A 19,589-nucleotide genomic window follows, 5' to 3' on the forward strand; every position below is an offset into this window, starting at 1 on the left:
CTATTAATAAAATCGAAGTAATAAAAAATTAGCGCTGATGAATGCAGGTAAGTCACGAATGTGTTTCTGAGGTGAGCTATGTATATACAGTCACGTGAAAAAGTAAGTACACCACATGTAAAGTTTTGACTTTTTCAACATATTTCAACATACAGCTAATTTTTTTTTTTTTTTTTTTTTTTTTTTTTTTGTATACAAGATCGAGGCTCGTGAAAGAGCGAACATTAATCACACAGAAAGACAAACAGACACACAAAACAAATAACATCGGGAGCGGTAGACAAGATGGGGAGAGAGGGGGGAAGGACACAAACACAACATTTGAGAGCAGGGACCGAGAGACATGGAGACATCGAGAGAACTGTGGGAGGGAGAGGGCTTTGGGGGGGGAGGCATGGGAAGGGGGGGGGGTGGGAGAGGTATAAAACATATGGACACTGCCAAGACTTCCAGGAAAGAAGTTGGAATTTCAAACAAGGTGGATCTGGGGTGAATTAGTAGGGGTAGAAAAGATCAAGGTTTTGGATGGGGAAAAATAAGAGATGGTGGGTGAACAGCTGTTTTGAAAGCTGTTTTGAAGACCTGGAGGGAGGAGTGTGATTGAAGTGAGTGTGGGAGTTTGTTCCAGAGGCGGGAGAAAAGAGGAATGAAAGAGTGAAGGTGAGCAGAGAGCCGAGATTTCGGCAGTTTAACCATCAGAGGGTGGCTGGCAGATCTTGTGCGACCTGTAGGAATATTTGGGGGACAGAGCACAGAGAGAGCTGGGGGAGCAAGGCCGGAGAGGAGTCGGTAGAAGACAGAAAGACCACCTACCTGCCTGCGGTGAGTGAGTGAAAGATCTTCATTTATTGATCTTCATTTCAACAATATTCATAGATAAAGGTGATATAATATAACAAATATCATGAAACATTTACATTTTGTAGTCCATTGTATAATTTAAATAAACATAAATGCAAATTTGCATGTGGAAAAAGTAAGTACACCCTTGGCTCTAATCGGTGGTATTGCCTCCTTTGGCAGAAACAACCTCAAGTAGGCGTTTCTTATAACTGCCTACCAGTCTCTGACATCGACTGGGAGAATTTTTTGCCCACTCCTCCATGCAGAATTCTTTCAGCTGTGCGATGTTTGAGGGGTTTCTTGCATGCACAGCTCGTTTCAAATCCCCCCCCCCCCCCCCCCCCCCACATCTCGATGGGATTTAGATCCGGGCTTTGACTTGGCCATTCCAGAACCCTCCATTTCTTTCTTTTCAGCCATTCCTTGGTGGATTTACTGGTATGTTTAGGGTCATTGTCATGTTGCAAGGTCCACGTTCGGTTGAGCTTCAACTCTCCGACAGATGGCCTCACATTATCCTCAAACACCCTCTGGTACAATGAAGAATTCATAGTGGATTCTATGATGGTGAGCTGCCCAGGCCCTGATGCAGCAAAGCTGCCCCAAACCATAATATTTCCACCACCATGCTTTACAGTTGGTATCAGATTCTTGTGGTCAAATGCTGTCTTTGATTTTCGCCAAACATGTCTTCTGGTACTGTGGCCAAATAGCTCTACCTTTGACTCATCTGTCCAGAGCACATTGTTCCAGAAGTGCTGGTCTTTGCCATGGTGTTCATTGGCAAACTTTAGTCTTGCCCTGATGTTCTTTCTGGACAGCAAAGGTTTCCTCCTGGCACACCTCCCATGTAGATCAAATTTGTGCAGCCTCTTTCCAATGGCAGACTTGTGCACTTTGACATCAACAGCGGCAAGAGCTACCTGTACGTCCCGTGATAACATTCTGGGGTTCTTAGAGAGTTCTTTCAGCATCTTGCAGTCTGCTCTCGGGCTGAACTTGCTGGGGCGGCCTGGCCTGAACAAGTTGGCAGTTGTTTGGAATCTTCTCCACTTGTAGATGATCTTCTGGACAGTCGAATGATTGATTTCAAATTGTTTGGAGATCTTTTTATATCCCTTCCCAGACTCGTAGGCATCTATAACCTTCTTCCTGAAGGCATCAGAGAGCTCTTTTGATCTAGGCATGGTGACGCCGCACACTTCAACAACAAAGAGCAAACCAAACTAAATGTCTGAGGTTTAAATAAGACAGGTTCCTCCAAGATCCTCTCTAACGATGTTCTAATCATTTGCACCTGAGCTGGTGCGCCTGATTCTAATTTTAGGTATTTGAAGTAGTGATAAATGTCAGGGTGTACTTTCTTTTTCCACATGCAAAATTTGCATTTATGTTTATTTAAATTATACAATGGACTACAAAATGTAAATGTTTCATGATATTTGTTATATTATATCACCTTTATCTATCAATATTGTTGAAATGAAGATCAAATAGCTGTATGTTGAAATATGTTAAAAAAGTCAAAACTTTACATGGGGTGTACTTACTTTTTCACGTGACTGTGTATATATATATATATGGTATCTTTAATCTGGTTCTCCAACCTAATGAGCAGACAGCATGACGTCATCGCCATGCATGTCCACATTGCCTGCAAAGGCAACTATAACTGTGAGTTTTGCATGCACTTGTGACAGTATCTGAATTTATAATCCGTAATGACGCACTGCTAGATGGTTCCTCTGGAGCTTTGCAGGCAATGCGGACATGCATGGCGATGACGTCATGCTGTCCGCTCATTAGGTTGGAGAACCAGATTACAGATACCATTATTAGTAACTCCCAACCGCAACCAGGTCGACTCCATATGATGAGTGGATACCAGAGATAACGTTACCGTGTGGCAGGCGGTGCTTATCGCTCCCAGCAAGGTGCAGCAGCAGCTGTATGTGACACCTTGCTGGCGGTTCTCCACTGATGATATGAAGGTCGCATAGTGACTGATATATATATATATATATATATATATATATATATATATATATATATATATATATATATATATATATATATATATATATATGCAAAATGTCCGTTTGTTTGTTTCTTTGTGAACCTACTCCTTTGAGCTCCCAAGGTTAATCGGCACAAAACTTTATGGGATAACATCTTTTACCACCCTGCACCTAACTAGGTGTTTTAAAACAGTTCTTTTCTCACAATTCATAACTTAAAACCATCCGAGCTGCCACCCGTCGCCATGATCTCTGAGGGTCAATCCACATATACAAATCTTTATAAAAAGCCTAATTTTTATCTATTTCAACACGAATATCGATATAATTTGTTTGATGGTGAGTTCCGATCATCAAATATGTTATCAGATGTGAGAAACAACTCTTAACTAAGACATTACCATGATCGAAAAGTTCGGCAAAGGATCACCATCTGTGCTGAGTTTCACTAGAAGAAGAACCACCTTTAGAGGCCATTTTTTTCCCCGCAGAGCAGGGGTTGGTCTTTTTTGGGCACCGTGGTCCCCTGGTCCCCTTTATGAAGCAATGTTTTATGGCCAGATGCCCTTCCTGCCGCCAGCCCTGTTAGTTGCCTCTTGCGACACACAGGGAATTACCAGTGAACTGGTACTCAATTTGCCGACCTCGGAAGGATGACAGGCTGAGTCAACCCTCCTGGCATTAATTCAGTGATTAGACCGGGATTTGAACCCAGGATTCTAGAATCCCAAGCCGGCACCCTAACCACTAAGCCAACACCAGGCTCACTGGCCATTCCATTATTTGGTGGATAAGGGAAATACTTTTCAACTATCATTCTTTGTTAGTCCTTATTTATTAGACTTCGTCCGAAATGGGGGCTTAAGGATTGGGTCTCATCCATCCGTGCGTGCGTGCGTCCACAACCATATCTCGGATATGTATGGACCAATTTTGTTCATAATTGGCACAAAGACAACACATGATGGTGAACAAATGCACATAATTTTGTTTCGTGATACGATCATAGATGGCTGACTGGCAGCCATTTTAGTTATAAAACCATTGGAAAACCATTTGGACTTCCGTTTCCGGTCTTGCTGGCGACGGTTCGTTTTTTCGCAGGTCTCCACGCTCTCCATCGAAATCGAAGTTAAGTCATTGTTCCAATTTGTATTTTCGTTATAACTGTATTTCTTTTATGGTGTATGTACGTATATTGTCCCGTCAAAGATTTTTCGGTGCAAATCTTTCATACCTGTATTGAAAATCGCGTTAATTCGTGTCGTCTCGAGGCCCTGTACAGTGTACACTGTACAACCTTGAGGCTTTGTTTTTCTCTCAGCGCCTGTCGTTTGTGATCCAATAACTTTCGTTCTCTGTTTTCGCAGTCTTTCCACCCCAAAGCCTACTTCCTTATGTAAATCTCAACTCAAAAAAACAAAAAAAAAAGACTACCTTCTCTGTGCTCATTCGTTTATTCATTCTTATTCGTTCGTTCGTTCTTCGACCACGTGTTTCTCCCCCATTTCCCCAGATAGATTGTCAAATTTCAATTCGTTATTTTATCGTCCATGTGATATTGTTTGATTATAGTTAGTTTTGGTTTGAATTTCCTGTAACTCGTAATTAATTAATCGTTTTCTGCTCCTCGTGTGTGGCCTTGTAGTTGTACCCCCGTCGGTGTTTTGTTAACTTAAGTGTGTTTTGCTTGGCTCTTGGTTTTTTCCCTTCTACCCCGAACATAATACTGTCTAACGTTCTAAATCCCCACCCCCCCCCCCCCCAAAAAAAAAAAAAAAAAAAAAAAAAACCAAAAACATTTATTTTATTTTCTCCACGTGTACTGTTGTCTCATCCTGTATTTTCTGTCCAGGTGTGCTGTTCGCCCCACCCCCATTATCTCCTTGCCATCCACCGTTTGCCCTGTTCACGTGACTCGTGGTGGTCCCTCTCGGCTCTCCCCCCGTTGGTATTTTTGTGCATATAAGATTGTTCATAGTTCTGTTTAAATATTTTTAAATATGTTTAACCTTTCCCCTTCTGTTTTTTATTCAGTGGTATATTACAACACGCTGTTTTTCTTCCTATTTAAAAGGCTTTTCTCAATTTCCTCTCCAACTCATTCCACTTCAAAAAAAAGAAATTCAATATCTTATACGTCTCCCTCACTACATGGTCTAAATTCACATTCATTCCATCCCTCCTCCATCATCCTGAACCGGATTGCTAACTTGAAAATCACAACAAACCCAATTTGTTATCAATGTTCGTCTTTCATTAATCATCCACTTTCTAAACTCCCCTCTTGCCCCTCCCATCCAAATCCCCCCCCCTTGCACCTACACTCCGAAACTTCCCCCTTGCCCCTCCACTCTTAAACTCCCCCCTTGCCCCTCCACTCCTGAACTCCCCCCTTGCCCTTCCCCTCCTAAACTTCCCCTTTGCCCCTCCCCTCCTAATCCCCCCCCTTGCCCCTCCACTCCTGATCTCCCCCCTTTCCCCTTCCCTCCAAAACTCCCCCCTTGCCCCTCCCCTCCTAAACTCCCCCCTCACTCCTCCCCTTCAAAACTCCCCCCCAATCCCTCCCATTCAATTCTCCCCCCATACCATTCCTCTCCAAATCTCTCTCCTCCCCCCTCCTCCTCCAAGCTGCCTCCTCCCCACTTCGTCTCCCTTCTATCTCATACCTCCACCCCCCCAAACCTTCTACTTTCCTCTGCCCCCCCTCAAACAACCCCTCACTGTGCCACATCCCTTCACCAGCAAACCTTTCATCCTCCTCATCCTTCCCTTTCTTGGAACTCTTCTGCAACATCTGAAACACTATCAACTGCTCTCCCTACCTCCCCCTCTCTTCCTTCATCTTACCCTACTCCTCCCCTCCCCTGTCCTGTACCCGATGCTCCCCCTCTCTCTTCATTAACGGTATGGACCTCAAACATCCGGGGCCTTCGCTCAAACCTGACTGATCTCTCCATACAGGTTGCTTCTGACAATCCAGACTTGATCTGCTTAACAGAGACTTTCCTCCTTCAAGATGTCTCTGATTCCTTAATATCTCTTCCTGGTTACTCCCTCCTCCGGTATGATAGACCTGAGCCTCGGCCTGGTGGTGGGGTGGCTATCTTTGTCAAAAACTCTCTTCCTCACTCTCCTTGCACTGCTCTCTTTCCTCCTCACCCGCAGGAGTACCTCTGGTTACGGCTTCCTCTCCGCTCCCACCTTTTGTTCATATGTGTTCTGTACCGTCCCCCAAACAGTGATGACTCCATCTACATTTCACTGTCTGACAACATGGACCAACTTCTATCCACTCATCCCAACTCTCTCTTCCTCATATGTGGTGACTTCAACTGTCATCATGCCACCTGGTTGGGTGTGGGTTCCTCTCTCACTAGTCATGGCACCTCAGCAAAGGACTTCTGTGACTCACTGGGATTGACACAATCTGTCAATTTCCCGACCCGGATCTCAGCCAATGGAGTATCTTCTCTTCTAGACTTGGTTATGACAAACTTCCCTGCTAATGTCTGCTGCTCTTCTTCTGCTCCAATCGGTTCTTCTGATCATGTGCTTGTCAAAGTGGACATCTCTCTGGCCATTCTCAGAGAGCCTCCTCAGCGTCGACGAGTCTGGCATTTCACTCAGGCCGACTGGGACGGTCTTCAAGCAGCCATCAATCGTCTGGATTGGTCTCCCATCTCCACTGCCTCTGACATCAATTCTTCCTGGGAATTCTTCCAAAGCAAACTGATCTCTCTCATGCACAGATTTATCCCATCTCGCCTTCAATTGTCTTACCCTTCCTCCCGTCCATGGTACACCGAATCTTGTGGTGAGGCAGTTGCCCTGAAACAACTTGCCTTTGCCTCTTGGAAGGCTAATCCAACTGAAGGAAATCTCAGTTCCTTCCACCAAGCTCGGAACAAGTGTGTGTCTACCCTCAGGAGTGCCAGGAAGCACTATCTCTCCTCACTCAAGAATGAACTCTCAAACCTGTCTCCTTCCTCCAAATCCTGGTGGCGTCTGGTCAAATCCGTTTCTGGTGTTTGTTCCCCCTCCATCCCCTCCCTTACCTCAAATGGCCACACAGTTGACATCGCACGTGACAAAGCCGAATGCCTCAACTCTGTGTTCGCCTCGAAATCCTTAGTCCCAAACCCATCTCTCTCTGTTCCCACCTTTCCCAGTCGAACCCAACTGCTCCTGGACTCTGTGTCCTTCTCTCCTGACAAGGTGGAGGAGTTTTTGTCAAACCTCGACTCTGATTCTGCAACTGGACCAGACGGCATCAGCCCACGGGTCCTAAAATCCTGCTCTGCCGATCTATCTCACCCTCTCTCTGTGCTTTTCGCCCTATCTTTTGCTCAAGGTCATCTGCCAGCATCCTGGAAATCAGCTAACATTACCGCTTTACACAAAAAAGGTGCAAAAACAGATCCTTGCAACTACAGACCAATCAGCCTGCTCCCAATTATCAGCAAAGTCATGGAATCCATCATTGCTTCGGATATGAAATCTTTCCTCTTCTCCAATGGCTTGATCTCTGATCATCAATTTGGTTTCAGACCAGGTCACTCTACTCTGGACATGCTGCTTCTGCTGTCTCAACAATGGATGGAGGTCCTCAATGCCAAACAGGAAATCAGAGCTGTCTCCCTTGACATATCAAGGGCCTTTGATACGGTCTGGCACCCAGCTCTGCTCACCAAACTCTCCTCCTATGGTATCCATGGAAATCTCCATGCATGGCTTGCGGACTTCCTCTCTGGTCGTAGTCAACGTGTGGCCCTGAATGGATTTCTCTCATCTCCCCTTCCTGTTCAGGCTGGAGTTCCCCAAGGAAGTGTGCTGGGCCCTGTGCTTTTTCTGGTCTTTATCAATGATCTCTCTGACTCTCTGGAAAATCCTCTCTATCTCTTTGCTGATGACTCCACTCTCTGCCGCTCCATTCCTCTTCCCTCAGATCGGCAGTCTGCAGCCTCCTCACTCTCTGAAGACCTGGACAAAATCACAGACTGGTCAAACAAGTGGAACATGTCTTTCAATCCTGCCAAATCTCACTCTCTTACTATGTCTCTCCGAAAAGATCGACTGGACAACCCTCCCATCTACTTTCTCAACAATCCTCTCCAAGAAGTTCTGTCACTCAAGCTTTTGGGTCTCACTATCTGCCATGATCTTTCTTGGGAAAACCACATTTCCAAGCTGGCCTCCAAAGCCAGTCGCCGACTGGGCATCCTCCGTCGTGCGAAGTCCTTCCTCGGCACACCTGAGCTCCTCACCACATACAAGGCTTTCATCCGCAGCTCAATGGAATACTGTTCTCCCCTATGGGCTGGTGCTCCTGCCTCACACCTGGCTCGGCTTCACGCTGTTGAATCCAAAGCTTTCAAAATCATTGGAATCTCCCGTGATGAAGCTATCTCTGAGGGCCTTTCACTCACTCACCGCAGGCAGGTAGGTGGTCTTTCTGTCTTCTACCGACTCCTCTCCGGCCTTGCTCCCCCAGCTCTCTCTGTGCTCTGTCCCCCAAATATTCCTACAGGTCGCACAAGATCTGCCAGCAACCCTCTGATGGTTAAACTGCCGAAATCTCGGCTCTCTGCTCACCTTCACTCTTTCATTCCTCTTTTCTCCCGCCTGTGGAACAAACTCCCACACTCCCTTCAATCCCTCTCCTCCCTCCAGGTCTTTAAAACAGCTGTTCACCACCATCTCTTATCTTCCCCCATCCATAACCTTGATCTTTTCTACCCCCACTAATTCACCCCAGATCCACCTTGTTTGAAATTCCAACTTATTTCCTGGAAATCCTGGCAGTGTCCATATGTTTATACCTCTCCCACCCCCCCCCCTTCACATGCCTCCCCCCCTTCACATGCCTCCCCCCCCTTCACATGCCTCCCCCCCAAAGCCCTCTCCCTCCCACAGATCTCTCGATGTCTCCATGTCTCTCGGTCCCTGCTCTCAAATGTTGTGTTTGTGTCCTTCCCCCTCTCTCCCCATCTTGTCTACCGCTCCCGATGTTATTTGTTTTATGTGTCTGTTTGTCTTTCTGTGTGATTAATGTTCGCTCTTTCACGAGCCTCGATCTTGTATACAAAAAAAAACATAATGCCTCCGGCCACCTTCGCAGGCAGAGGCATAAAAACCCCGATGTTGAACACGTCCTCAACCATTTCTCAGACATGCATTTACCGATCTTGTTCAAACTTGGCACACAGATAAGGTATGGTGGCTTGCATATGCATGTCATCTTTTTTAGAGATCAGATCGAAAATGGCCGACTGGCAGCCATTTTTTTTACTTAAACGTGTCCCCAACCATTTCTCAGCCGTGCATGGATCGATCTAGTTCAAACTTGGCACAAAGACAATACATGAGAGTGTACATATGCAGAATATTTTGTTTTGTAATCCGACCAACGATGGCCTATTGACGGCCTTTAACTCTGTATAGCAAATTACTAAAACCACAGGAGCAATGACATTTTATGTCTTTTTCTCCTTGTTTTTGGGAGGATAGAATATTCAACTTGAATTGGCAAGTGCACATAAATTTAGTGACTCCAAAGCCCATAATATAATGTGATTTGTCTTTCTTTTAATTGGAAATGTCAGAAAATTTTTAACTTCTTCTTCTTATAAATTATTTAAACTAGCAACGGTACCCACCCTATGGGCGGTGCTTCAATTGGGAGGCCCAAATGAAAAGGCAAAATATCAGAAATTGAAGGCTTTTTTATTTTAAACGATTTATATAAACATCCGTTAAATCATATCACACGCAAATCATCAAAATCTAAACAGTATTTGTAGAACTTCAATAAAAGCCACATCACCGTTCATATCGGTAAATATTATTCTGTCGATCATGTTTGGAAAAACTGAAAAATTGGAAAAATTAGAAATTGGAAAATTTGGAAAAACAATCTAGCCTATTTTACTCCAGGGGGTCCCAGGATTACCCACCCAAAATTTCGTTGCGATCGGTTCAGCCGTTTTTGCGGTACCTGGAAACAGACAGACAGACAGACAGACAGACGGACGGATGGATATTTGGTGAATTATAGTAAGATTGTTTGTGTGTGCATTTATGCGTTATTCTCTTACGGCTAAACCGTAGCACCTAGAAGCCACAAAATTTGGGTGTAGGTACTTCAGATTCTGGGCAAGGCTTTGAGCTACCACACGTTGGCCTTGGCATCCGTTTTGAGGCAACCAAAGTCCACTATAAGGTGTTTATTAGGGTGTGGAATCAGACAGTGCCGCCACCGGTCCGCAGGCGAACTATAACCACCTTGAGGCCAATACCTCCATAGCTTTTCAATGTCCAATACATCCCAAAACAACCACGGGAAAAAGCTCACCCAGTCAGCATCGATGGGTAGTATCCTTCCCCCGTCCCAGGCAGCACAAAGTAGCCCCTGCTGGTTGAAAAATACATTTGACTTTAATGTTATTGATGAAAATGTTCACTTAACTTCGCACATCGAGAATGTGTTAGAAAGATATTGCTTCATATAGGGCACAAGAGATTTTTGAATGTGTAATTAATGTACTGTTTCCCTTTATTGTAACTCACAGGCAAAGCCGTGCGTAGTTTCCAATGGAACACGTCACTCTTCATGCTGAGCTACTCGACCCTCACCATCCTCACTTTTCTTGTTTGCTAAATGATTCCAGAACATTACACCAGGTTTGCACATCCAGCATCAATTTCACAAATGTTACACGATCAAAATTGATTCGTCTCCTTAATCCAATACTTTATTCATTAACAATAAATCCCTTTACAGTAGAGTTAAGACATTTCATGAATTTTCCCTAAATCATGAAGAAAAAGAGGAAAAACTCTTTGGAAATTAGAAAAAGATGTGATTTAGGTAAAGATTCTCAAACTTATGATTGCAGATTTCAGTTGTGATGAATGTTTGTGCATTCTGAAATTAATCACAGAAAGCCTCACGATAAAGATCCCTCAAGAGAGCAATGCAGATAAAGTTATGGAACAGCCTGGCTAGGTAGCCACCACACCTGAGTGCGGAGGAGATCCATCGGATCCCTTGCGGAACTACACAGTGATGCTGCAACCGAATTGGTCCCATCACTGGATCTTCGATTATTAGAATTATCTTCATGCAGGATCATATGAAAAAAGAAGATCACACCCATGAAAAAGAACAGTTTTCCACTCGTTTTGAATGGTGCCACTCACTCATGATTCAACAACAACAACAACATGCATTTTAAAGGCCATTTTCCCTGCTAGAGCGGGGGTTAGCCTTGCGGTCCCCATGACAATCTTCTCCATTTTGCCCTATTTTCTGCATCTCCCCTTGTTAACCCCCTTGCCCGCATTTCTTCTTCCACCATCTTTAGCCAAGTCTTTCTCGGTCTTCCCCGTCCTCTACTTCCTTCTACATTCATTTCCATCACTCTTCTCAACCAGTCACTTTCATCCTTCCTCAACACATGACCAAACCATCTCAAACTGTTCCTCTTCACAGCATCAATCACAGGCTCTATTCCCATCATCTTTCGCAATTCATCATTTGTCTTCCTCTCTCTCAACGATACTCCGCACATCCGTCGAACCATTCGCATTTCCACCCTTTCCAACCTTCGTTGCTGCTCTACGTTCATTACCCATGTCTCGCTCCCATAAATCATAACACTTCTCACACATGCAGCATACACCTTTCCCTTCAGCTTCAGCGACACTCCCCTCCTCAGCACGCCACTCAGTTCCCGAAACTTCTTCCATGCACATCTCACTCTAACAACCGTTGCCGAGTCTGATCCACCTTCTCCATTCAGCATGTCTCCGAGGTAGCAAAATGTTTTCACACCTTCCAGCTTCACGCCGTCTCCAAGATCCAACTCAACATTTCCTCCATCTGCAGCTCCCTCTGTGCACACCTTACATTTGAATGTAGCTGCCACACTGGTTAATGACCCTCTCAGACCACTACATTTTTGATGAACCCACTCAGCGCACATTGTACACTGAATGGAGTTCACTCCGACACCCTTCCTGCACACAGCACAGGGCCACTTCCCAGTTCTTTCCACCTCACCACATGCTTTACCACTTGCCATCACCTTCGTCTTTCCTATATTCACCTTCAGACCTTTTGTCTCCATACATTCCTTCCAATTGTTCATCTTTTCCTTCAGTCCATCCATACTTTCCGCAATCAACACCAGATCATCTGCATATGATTCACACCTGTAATTTGTGATTCGTGAACTGAACTCCAGGATGTTCCAATTTGTGAATGTCATAATTTTTTGTTTTTGTTTTCCAATGTACCCTCCGAGTCAAACCACATTCAATAAACCATTTGATTTCTTGTAATTATTTCAGGTCTGTATGGTTCATAAGACGAACTGCTACTGGTAATATCTCATCCCAGTACTACGTGCAGAGCAGTGTGGGCTGTGGGGGATTAAACAGACTCAGCAATCAGGTAGTAGAGTGGTGAGCACATCACGTGGACAACTAGTGGGACTAACAAGTCCATACTACCCAACTACAATCCAGGACACTCCTTCCAAGCCACATTAGGCCAACGTGTAAAGGATCCAGAAATGAAAAATACTACAAAAACCATGCCCCCCTGATTTGAAGCAGCCATGCCACACCAGGACATGGCAAATAGTACGTGAGCGTGCGGGACCATGTGGTACGGAACCAAAGTACCAGTCCCGGTACTTTGGAGACACCGACACAAAAGATCGCCCGGGCTGGCCGGAGACCCGACTAGCGGCACGTCATGTGTGGGGGAATTGAGCCTGGTTCTCCCATTCAACCTAGCCGAGGGTTCCTCAGCCCGCTTGACCAGGCCTGAACCATCCTTCTTGTTTCTTTTTTCCTCCCTGCATCTTCTAAAACTCCTTATCCTTCTGAGTTTACGACATCTTATCGGGATATTCTATCTTTCACAATAGGTAAGGTAGCCTAGTCCGAGACCTTTTAGTATTGTGTGATTTATTTTTTGATCTGGATGTAATATGTCTTCTTCGCAATATTCTCTGTACCGTAACAGATGTTGGTAACAGATGTTGCCAACAGATGTTGGTAACAGATGTTGGTAACAGATGTTGCCAACAGATGTTGGTAACAGATGTTGGTAACAGATGTTGGTAACAGATGTTGGTAACAGATGTTGGTAACAGATGTTGGTAACAGATGTTGGTAACAGATGTTGGTAACAGATGTTGGTAACAGATGTTGCCAACAGATGTTGGTAACAGATGTTGGTAACAGATGTTGGTAACAGATGTTGGTAACAGATGTTGGTAACAGATGTTGGTAACAGATGTTGGTAACAGATGTTGCCAACAGATGGTGGTAACAGATGTTGCCAACAGATGGTGGTAACAGATGTTGCTAACAGATGGTGGTAACAGATGTTGCCAACAGATGGTGGTAACAGATGTTGCTAACAGATGGTGGTAACAGATGTTGCTAACAGATGGTGGTAACAGATGGTGGTAACAGATGGTGGTAACAGATGTTGCCAACAGATGTTGGTCACAGATGTTGCTAACAGATGGTGGTAACCGATGTTGGTAACAGATGTTGCCAACAGATGGTGGTAACAGATGTTGCTAACAGATGTTGCTAACAGATGTTGCCAACAGATGTTGGTAACAAATGTTGCCAACAGATGGTGGTAACAGATGTTGCTAACAGATGGTGGTAACAGATGTTGCCAACAGATGGTGGTAACAGATGTTGCCAACAGATGTTGGTAACAGATGGTGGTAACAGATGTTGCCAACAGATGGTGGTAACAGATGTTGCCAACAGATGGTGGTAACAGATGTTGCCAACAGATGGTGGTAACAGATGTTGGTAACAGATGTCCAAATTCATAAGATGAGGCCAGGAACTGCAGTGTGTTTAAAAGTAAACTGGGACGGGTGCTTTTCCCCCACGCACGCGAAGCACAAAGCGCGGTTAAACAATTGGTTCATGCCCGTCTGATCAGTTTATGATCGAGGAAGAGCTTATTTCAATTGGATGTTATATTTTGAGCACGAATCGGAACATCAATCGGAAGACATGTATGCTGTTTTACCATATTTTGCCTCTGAATGCATCCTGATCACACATGCGCAGAGAGGAGGGTAAATCATTTTTCAGCGGTGAAGCCGAAATGGCAATCTCCTTCCATCAGTCAAAAATGAGGAAGAACCTTTCTAAATCATTACCTTTCCAACGTTTAATTATAATGGGTTCTAAAGGGTAATGCTAAAGGGTAGTTCTAATGGATTCTAAAGGGTATTTCTAATGGGTAATTCTAAAGGGTAGTTCTAATGGGTTCTAAAGGGTCATTCTAAAGGGTATTTCTAATGGGTTATAAAGGGTAATTCCAAAGGGTAGTTTTAATGGGTAATTCTAAAGGGTAGTTCTAATGGGTTCTAAAGGGTCATTCTAAAGAGTAGTTCTAATGGGTTCTAAAGGGTAATTCTAAAGGGTAGTTCTGATGGGTAATTCTAAAGGGTAGTTCTAATGGGTTCTAAACGGTCATTCTAAAGGGTAATTATAGAGCGTTCTAAAGGGGAATTCTAATGTGTTCTAAAGGGTAATTCTAAATGGTTTAAAAGGGGAATTCTGAAGGGTAATTCAAATGGGTTCTAAAGGATAATTCTAAAGGGTAATTCGAAGGGGTAATTCCAATGGGTTCTAAAGGATAATTCTAAAGGGTAATTCTAATGGGTTCTAAAAAATAATTCTAAATGGTTTTAAAGGGGAATTCCAAAGGACAATTCTAATGGGTTCTAAAGGGTATTTCTAATGGGTAATTCTAAAGGGTAGTTCTAATGGGTTCTAAAGGGTCATTCTAAAGGGTATTTCTAATGGGTTATAAAGGGTAATTCCAAAGGGTAGTTTTAATGGGTAATTCTAAAGGGTAGTTCTAATGGGTTCTAAAGGGTCATTCTAAAGAGTAGTTCTAATGGGTTCTAAAGGGTAATTCTAAAGGGTAGTTCTGATGGGTAATTCTAAAGGGTAGTTCTAATGGGTTCTAAACGGTCATTCTAAAGGGTAATTATAGAGCATTCTAAAGGGGAATTCTAATGTGTTCTAAAGGGTAATTCTAAATGGTTTAAAAGGGGAATTCTGAAGGGTAATTCAAATGGGTTCTAAAGGATAATTCTAAAGGATAATTCGAAAGGGTAATTCCAATGGGTTCTAAAGGATAATTCGAAGGGGTAATTCCAATGGGTTCTAAAGGATAATTCTAAAGGGTAATTCTAATGGGTTCTAAAAAATAATTCTAAATGGTTTTAAAGGGGAATTCCAAAGGACAATTCTAATGGGTTCTAAATGATAATGCTAAAGGGTAGTTATATTGGGTTCTAAAGGGTAATTCTAAAGGGTAGTTTTAAAGGGTAATTTTAAAGGGCAATTCTGAAGGGTTTTAAAGGGGGATTCTAATGGGTTCTAAAGGGTAATTCTAAAGTGTTTTAAAAGGGAATTCTGAAGGGTAATTCTACTGGGTTCTAAAGGGTTTTAAAGGGGAATTCTGAAGGATAATTATATTGGGTTCTAAAGGATCATTCTAAAGGGTAATTCTACTGGGTTCTAAAGGGTTTTAAAGGGGAATTCTGAAGGATAATTATATTGGGTTCTAAAGGATCATTCTAAAGGGTAATTCTAATGGACCGAGAAAGACCGAGAAAGACTTGGCTAAAGGTGGTGGAAAAAGAAATGCGGGCAAGGGGGTTAACAAGGGGAGATGTAGAAAATAGGGCAAAATGGAGAAGATTGTCATGGCTAGCAGGGAAAATCCCTGCAAGGCTAGCAGGGAAAATGGCCTTTAAATGCCTGTTGTAGTTGTTGTTTGTTGTCAGTCACGTGGTTCGGCCGCCATATTTGTTTTAGCACAAAAGCCTTAAAAACCACTAAAACACGTCCTGGCAAGGATCTGCAATCTCTGCTCTTTCTTGTTGATTGTGTATTAGGGTTTATAATCGATGCTCTCTTTCACACCATATAATGCATGTCGGCCACTTACATCAGCCCTTTAAGTTTTTCAGCCCATAAGCCCAACCACATCAGCCTTTTAAGTTTTTAGGCTCACCATCATTTCCTCCACAGAGGGGGAAGAACAGGTTAAAACTGGCCATTCTTCCTCCTGCTCCTGCAACCCTTCAACATCTGGAGCAAGCCATCACCACCGCTGCTTCCTGCTGCAAGGGGCATCATTACTGACAAGACCACTACAAAACCAGCCTCTTGCCGATTACCTCAAAATATATTTTTTTCAACTTTTGCTGTCTCTGACTTTTATTGCGGCCCCACCGCCAATGAACTGTTTTTATTTGCTTCCCATGGCCAGTGACTTATTTTGTGCTCCAAGGACCATTATTATTTTGCCATCATGAACTATTACTGCCTCAAGAACATTCATACTGTGTCCCCTCCTCTAGGAACTGTGAACTTTTTGGATGAACTTCATTAGTTGCTGTGTGATTTTAAGTGCAAATGCTCATCCTTGCCCCACTTTTTTTTATTCTTACAAATATGAAATTGCAGTTAGAATTGATAAGTATGTGCTGAGGGACAGTGAGGGGAAGGATCCTGCTGACAGAATAGGAACATGATCACCAATTTAGCAATGGATGGTCCTTTTAGGCCATATCCTTACATCATCTGCCCAGAAAGCCAAACAGATCTCTTTTTTATTCAGTTCCTGACATACGGAAACTCTAACGAGATCTGTTGCCTACAGTAGTTTCCCATTTTAAAAGAATTGGGGTTCAAGCAAGAACCCTGGGGAAGCATACCACAAATTTAATTATCCTAGCAATATTTGAACCAAATTTCCAAAGGCCGGGAGTTTAACGCATACCACAGTTATAATTGCCAACTCCGAACCATGCACCTGGCCAACATGCCAGTGGTGAGAAACAGGTTTATTTATAATCAAAAGATGCGAAGAGGGATAGGGAAAACAAGAAAAGGCAAAGACATAGCACAACACTCACCTAAGGAGCTATTAGTTCAGGCCCTCTAACTTGATGAAACAAGAATAAACGCACTGTCATCACAATCCGCAACAAAATCCGGTAACGGATCGATTGGAAAAACGCGTATTTAAAGCACTTTGAAAAGATGAACAGCACGATTGGGAAACACATTTAATGCGCTATTAAAATATTAACTGAATACCTCCTATCCATGTGACCCTCACCACAGTTATATCAGAACGAGCTGATTTGTCACATGGTCACGGATTGCTTAACCCCACTGTGGTGCTGTTCATAAATTGCGTAAAGCTATTTTCTTAGTAATTAGCATAATGTAATGCTTGATTATTTACTGTACGTTCTGATGGGCTTGATTAAACCTTACTATTATTCGACATGTGATAAGATTATTCGGGGTCGCTCATCGTCAATAACACTCAACCCAAACAAAGCCAATGGAAATCTGACGCAACAAACACGGGCAGTGAATAATCAACAGAGGCCTACAGGCCTAATGTGTTAGGCCCACCCGACAACCAAGATGGCATCCATATCATTTCATCTCGATGCCATGGTGTCAAGTGACAGATGTGGGTGTGGTCCGGCAGACGTCCGACCAATGGGTGCACATTTCAAAAACCGACCCCCAACAAGAACCCTAACAACAGCAACAGCAACGCAAAGCTCTTGTAGACCTGTGACATGTCACAGATAAAGCCGTCACCTCTCTGTCTCACCAAGATTTTGCACTGTAATTGTTTTCCTGGGTGTGGTAGTGTGGGGTGAAGAGGCGGAAGGAGCAGGGTGGGGGCACCTTTCCATTTACAAGTTATTTTACTGAAATAACAATCCAAATACAAAACATGCGATTCAGGCTTGGTGGATTTACCCGTTTTCTTCACCTTCACCAGAAATGTTCTGAAAAGGAAGTGTCTGTGGCTTCTCTCGTTCTCTGTCTGTGCTGTTGCTGTCACCTGGTGGTTAGAGGTTGCATCTTCATTTAGTGTTGCAGTATTGTTATTCAGGCTGGCTCTTGAGTTTCAATGGGGTACCTGTTTTATTCCCCCATACCACGTTCACAACAATAATTATACAAACAGATATAATGGGGTGCTTGTGTTTCAGTCACTTAATTTTATAAGTTAAACATGGCGATGGCCCCTGCCAAACATGGCTGCATCGGGCGAGTCCAAATAACCAAATAATTAGTTGGGGAGTTGGGTTAGGGTTACTAAGCTCAAAGTTAATAGGGTTAGCTATTAGGGTTAGGGTACAACGTACCACAACGACATCTATTTTTTTTTAAATTTTAATCAACAACCACATCCACTAACCAGAAATATCGTTTATCCATAACATTCTGGAACATTCCGGATAAAAGAGGTTTTACTGTATATGGAAACATACAGCATTATACTATAAATCAATCCAGTAGATGTTTATGAGGATATGGCATCAAACAGATATTTATGACAATCACCTATTAAAGAATAAACACCCTATTCTCTTCAAGAAAACAAGTTTTAAACATGAACTTGGAGGAGAAATTATGAAATTATTTGTATGACTAAGACTAAGAGCAAAGTGTGATACAGTATATGCTTATAAGTATACCTCCAAATGTGCTTTTAAAAAGTTACAGCGGATAAAGAAGAATGTAATCAAAGAGACTATAAATTTTGAGCATTATTACAACTGTCTAGTTATTAATAAAGAGGAGTACTGTATCAATAAATGAATACAATGAATGATCCGTTTTAAGGCCATTTTTCCCCACGAGAGTAGGGGTTGGCCTTGTGGGCCCCATGACCTCATGGTTCCCTTTTTGAGGCAACGTTTTATGGCCAGATGCCCTTCCTGACACCAACCCTTAATCACCTCTTCCGTTGCGCAGGGATACGGTGTACCTATTCTAAATCGGGGTACACACCAGAATCATTCATCCCAGCAAGTTGGTACTCAATTTGCCGACCTTGGAAGGATGACAGGCTGAGTCAACCCCCCTGGCGTTAATTCGGCGATCGACCAGGATTCGAACTCAGGATCCGAGGATCCCAAGCCGGCACCCCAACCGCTAAGCCAACACCAGGCTAAGAAATGAATACAATAAAAAGTCCTAAAAACCTAAAATGTAACAATAAGAAAACATCAGAACCATGTGATAACACATTTTGGATAATAGAATACTTTACCATATGGATACTATTAATTTAGTAATTAAACGAGATGGTATTCACAGAATACATACCCCACACAGTCTTCAAAAGAACTTGGTGCAAGTTGGTGCGACTTGGTCTTCAGTGAGCTGATATGAAACCCCTGTTCAAATTTCAAGTCAATCGGGTGAAACTTCACAATTTTAACTAAAAATAGTGGTTGATTAAATTCAGTGGCCTGACATGCAAATCATCTTCAAATTTCAAGTCAATCGGATTGAAGTTGAGGATATCAGAAATTTGGCCTATGTGGACTTTTTGGCCTATGTTGACCTAAAAAATAATTGTTGGTTGAATTACTTGTAAATGACCAAATGTGCAAATCCTCTTCAAATGTCAAGTCAATTGGATGAAAATTAACAATTTTAGTAATTCGGCCAATGTTGAGACCTTTTGGTCCATGTTGATGTTCCGATCATGCCAAAGATTGTGACACATGTGTCTGGAGACTCCATAACAATCACCAATTGATGGCTCATACACTCATCAAGGCACTTGCTATCCCACCAGATATTGCTGAGGATCAAACAGAAGACGTCTTT

The 19,589-nt window shown here is 43.1% G+C and overlaps 1 protein-coding gene across 3 annotated transcripts in view; it reads left to right on the forward strand.

Annotated features, from left to right (window-relative positions):
* Nucleotides 1-17,226, forward strand: part of LOC137421922 (adhesion G protein-coupled receptor E5) — a 58,305-nt gene extending 41,079 nt beyond the window's left edge. The window contains exons 7-8 of one of the 3 annotated variants that reach the window (XM_078769890.1): nt 10,433-10,544; nt 10,805-12,206. In XM_078769890.1, coding sequence (XP_078626016.1) covers nt 10,433-10,521 — 89 coding nt within the window. In that variant the 3' untranslated portion in view covers nt 10,522-10,544; nt 10,805-12,206. Of the gene's footprint in view, nt 1-10,432; nt 12,207-15,959 lie in introns of those variants that run through there. The other 2 variants (XM_078769893.1, XM_068108502.2) reach the window with 2 other exon arrangements.
* The last annotated feature ends 2,363 nt before the right edge of the window (nt 17,227-19,589 follow it).

This window comes from Myxine glutinosa, chromosome 1 (assembly GCF_964187855.1).
Source record: "Myxine glutinosa chromosome 1, kmMyxGlut1.1, whole genome shotgun sequence".
Classification (NCBI taxonomy): Eukaryota; Metazoa; Chordata; class Myxini; order Myxiniformes; family Myxinidae; genus Myxine; species Myxine glutinosa.